Source organism: Labeo rohita, chromosome 10 (genome assembly GCF_022985175.1).
Source record: "Labeo rohita strain BAU-BD-2019 chromosome 10, IGBB_LRoh.1.0, whole genome shotgun sequence".
In the NCBI taxonomy this organism is placed as follows: domain Eukaryota; kingdom Metazoa; phylum Chordata; class Actinopteri; order Cypriniformes; family Cyprinidae; genus Labeo; species Labeo rohita.
In genome coordinates this window covers 29,448,295-29,452,688 of record NC_066878.1, presented here as the reverse complement: position 1 = coordinate 29,452,688, position 4,394 = coordinate 29,448,295, and the positions used below count along the sequence as shown (strand labels likewise).

Genomic DNA, 4,394 nt, shown 5'->3' with positions numbered 1-4,394 from the left:
GCATCATAGTAATTTTCATTGTACCCACATTAAGAATTTTTTTTTTTTTCATTCAAGGTTAACTTGTGTTGACTGTAGTTTGCATGTGTTTTGTGGTGCTGTATCATTTAAGCCCATTTTAAAAAGTTAATGATTTTTTTTTTTTTTTTTTTACAAAATCTCATTTGCTCATGTTTCAGGTCTTGTTCATTTGAAATTTCAAGCGATCACAGAGAGAGGTGTCAATGGTGGACAAATAGCCTAAAAAAGTATGTCAAAATATCCGTCTTGATGAGTAACTTTGTAGCTTTAACAATGATTAATCTACATTTAATTTATACAGTGGAGTACAGATGCACCGATCGACCGGACATATTTCAACCGATTTCTGTTCCGGGTTTGCGCACAAACTGCATGAAATATTTTTTCGAAAATGTCATGTGTGTCAATATATTACGAACTCTTTAAACATCAGTTAACAGATGCCAGAGATGCTGAAGACGAATGCAAAAAGGAAAAAATACTGTAACCTTAGCAGGCAGAGCAAGTTCACAATGTTCACAATGCACAAAATATCCAAAATATCGAAACGGGGTTTATATTAATGTATCTCTGGAGGGTATATATATATATATATATATATAACATGTGTTTTTAAAATGAAGATACTTTAAATGTGAAATCAAAATCACTGTTAAGTGAGTCGTTGCGATTGAACTGAATCATTTAACTGGTGATTCATTCAAGAACGAAACATGGTCATGTTGCTCAAAGACACAAAACAGTGCTGTGGCTGTGTTTGTAATGGTTATTTGTTTGCGAAATAGAGCAAAAACAGGCAATATGCTGTCTAAAATGTAGGTCTCTTAATATTAACGTCTTGTTTATTGATGAACTGTTGCATAAAATCAGTATCGCATTTGTAATCAAGGTGAGGCACTCTTCGTTTGATATTCACTAACTTTCTGTCACAGAGAAAGAATGAGACAATCAACATAAAGCCCTAATCGTAAGTGAACAGATGATTTAAACTGACAACTTGGTTTCACAAGAAAGCAATATAACTAAAGACATTTATTTTTGGAAATTAAGATGGTTTACAGATTTTTCCCCATAACATTGTCATTTTAGTTTTCTAAATAATAATACCAGAAGAATGATGTCTTCAGATGGCTTTTTATTTTAGCAACGCAATACATTGAAACACTGAGTCCCACACAGATCCAGATTCCCCTCATCACACAAACTCTTAAAATGAGACTGGAACAAATCATTCAGAGCATTGATGGGGAACATTAAAAAAAACACTGCTGCTTTAATAAATAGCATTTTTTAAAAATGAGACAGTAGCCTGAATGTTATGACCACTTCCACACATTCCTCAAAATGTAAACAAAACACTGTATGGTAACAAAATCACACTTCTTAATATATCTAAACTTCTCTGGCCTGTTCATCTGAGCTTAATTAGCATGTACAGTTTGTTCACAGGCACGTTTCTTTTACTGAAATCTAGTAGTGTGTTGTGACGTTGGTGCAATAAGGCCTGCGTTTGTTTTTATTTTTATTTAATTTTTTTTTGTTACAGTAAAGGCTCTTACTGGCAATCAAGTAAAAAAAAAAAAAAAAAGTCATGTATCATCTCACTGCTACATGATTTATTAAATTCATCACTTCCTGTAGGTCTCAATAGAGATCATCTGCACTGCAGTCATGCAACTTCTACTGTAATTAGGGATGCACAATATATCGCTGACTGTATCAATATGAGCCAAAACTATTTTCAGTGCAATCAATATGGGCTCCCCTAATTTTATTATACTATATTTCCCACTTGTATTTTTTTATGTATAAATGAATGAATGAATGAATGAAAGAACAATTTATTTAAATTGTCTTGTTTGAGCTTGACAGCCATTGTGTTTTCATTTAACCCTCTGAGAATGTTTTCACTGTCATGGGACAGTGTTGTATGTTGTATGTATATGATGGTGGTGGTGGTGGTTGTTGTTGTTGTTGTTTTACTTGTATTTTTAGGGGATTTTTATGGTTCTAAAATATTTTATGAATAGTTATGATCCATTTATGTTTTTTTACTGTCATAAATCTTGAGTGTTTGAGAGCACAGTGTTTAAAACCAAAAAAGCCAAAAAGTTTATATTAGATATTCATTACCAGTCAAAAGTTTTTAAACGGTAAGATTTTTAATGTTTAAGAAGTCTCTTCTGTTCACCAACCTGCATTTATTTGATCCAAAGTAAAAACGGAAAAATTTAGTAAAAATTATTACTAAATAAAAATGATTTCTGTGATCAAAGCTGAATTTTTAGTGTCGTTGCTTCAGTCACATGATCAATAAAATTATTTTGTGACATTATAAATTTCTTTATCATCACTTTTGACACTGAAGACTGGAGTAATGATGCTGAAAATTCAGCTTTAAAATCACAAGAATAAATGTGACCCTGGACCACAAGTCACTGGGTTATATTTGTAGCAATAGCCAAAAATACATTGTATGGGTCAAAATGGTTGATTTTTCTTTTATGCCAAAAATCATTAGGAAATTGAGTAAAGATATTTTGTAAAATTCCTACTGTAAATATCAACTTAATTTTTGATTAGTAATATGCCTTGTTAAAAACTTCATTTGGATAACTTTAAAGGTGTTTTTCTCAATATTTAGAAATTATTATTATTATTATTTTTTTTTTTTGCACCCTCAGATTCCATATATTCAAATACCTGTATCTCGGCCAAATATTATCCTAACAAACCATACATCAATGGAAAGCTTCTTCAGGTTTGTGATTCTTTCAACTTCCAAAAAATGGACCTTTATACAGGGTCACAAATTACATTTTAAAATATATTCAAATAGAAAGCAGTTATTTTAAATAGTAAAAATATTTCACAATATTACTGCTTTACTTTGTATCAAATAAATGCAGGCTTGGTGAGCAGAAGAGAGAGGAAAAAAAAACCATTAAAAATCGTAATGTTCAAAAACGTTTGACTGGAAGTGTATATTTCCCAAAACATGTTTTATTCTAAAATTATTATATTCTAGCAATTGTTAAAATTGTTGAAAAAAGTCATAAATCTAAAGTTGTACTCCAAATTTGAGGTTGATATCACAAAAATATGTACGATTTCAGTAAAATTTTATTTTAGCATAGTACCAAACTTTTACACTAAATGAAATCGGTTTACCTAAAAATGAAAAAAACAATTTGTTTTGTACCATCCAGATGAAGTAAAAACTTCAAAATTAAAAATTTGAATTGTGAGGTAAAAAGTTGCAGTTACCTTTTTATTTTTTTATTCTGCAATGGAATTTTAAAAAATGTTAAATATTTAAAAGAACTGTGAAAGTGAAAATTCTAAGGTTATATTTAATGTTTCTGATTTTTTTTTAATTTTTTTTTTTTTATTGAGATATAAACTCTATATAAAGCAGAATTGTGATTTTATTTTTTTCTTCTCCCAAAAAAATTAAGTACCTTTGTCATTCTGTGTTGAAAACATGCCTTAATTAGTAGCCATAAAGATAACTGGTTGACAAGTCTATATCAGTGCATCCCTAATTATGACTATTCCTAGACTGCATTCGCTCTTTTTCCATTGGGACGGCATAATCACATTTCATTACCTGGTAAACTGTTATGCAAGTAGATGAGCAGTATATATACATCTGAAAAGCATGAATGACATATTTACATGTTTCACACGCGCAGAGCTGGTTGTTCATGCATTAGCTCACCGTATACCCTCTCAAGGCCTTAAACTCTCTCATCATTCAGTTTAGTAAGAAATCATCTATACAATGAAAATGTGCTTTTGTTGGATGAAAGAAACCGCCACATCACGTACAGGTTACACATGTAGATACGTTGATAGGATGAGGGCTGATGGGATTGTTATGCTGGTGCTGTGTGGCGCTACAGGGCTCGCGGGCGTTTGGGGTTGATCTGCTTACTGGCCTGTTCCTCTTCCTGAAGAGCTGAGCGGAAGGACTTCACTTTATCTGAAACCAAAGGAAATGCAATATACTGTGTGTCAATCTTAGTTCACAAAGCATCAGATTTGACATGAAGAAAAACAATTTTATAGGAGACAAGAATGATGTGTGTGTGTGGCCATCCTGCTCAAAGCTGGAAAAGAATTGCATTTATTTGGACACAGAACATCTTTACGAGCACATCAATCGGGAGACAATTCAGACACGCGCTCCAACTTCACTTCATAGCGGCGACTTTTAAAGTGACAGCAGCCAAAATATCCTAATAACCAGCTGCTGTGATGTCTGTTAATCAAAGAACAAAATTAAAAAGAGAAAATCAATGACATCTGTAGTTTTTAAGCTTTGTTTATTTAGAATTTAGTGTTTAACCTTATTAAAGTAGACTACATTT

At 31.7% G+C, this 4,394-nt stretch overlaps 1 protein-coding gene across 2 annotated transcripts in view; it reads right to left on the bottom strand.

The window, feature by feature from the left end:
• Nucleotides 1-1,136: 1,136 nt before the first annotated feature.
• The window catches only part of LOC127172338 (kinesin-like protein KIF2A), a 38,667-nt gene continuing 35,409 nt past the window's right edge, over nt 1,137-4,394 (bottom strand). For both annotated transcript variants that reach the window (XM_051121601.1, XM_051121602.1), the window contains exon 21: nt 1,137-4,006. In XM_051121601.1, coding sequence (XP_050977558.1) covers nt 3,921-4,006 — 86 coding nt within the window. In that variant the 3' untranslated portion in view covers nt 1,137-3,920. The remainder of the gene's footprint in view (nt 4,007-4,394) is intronic.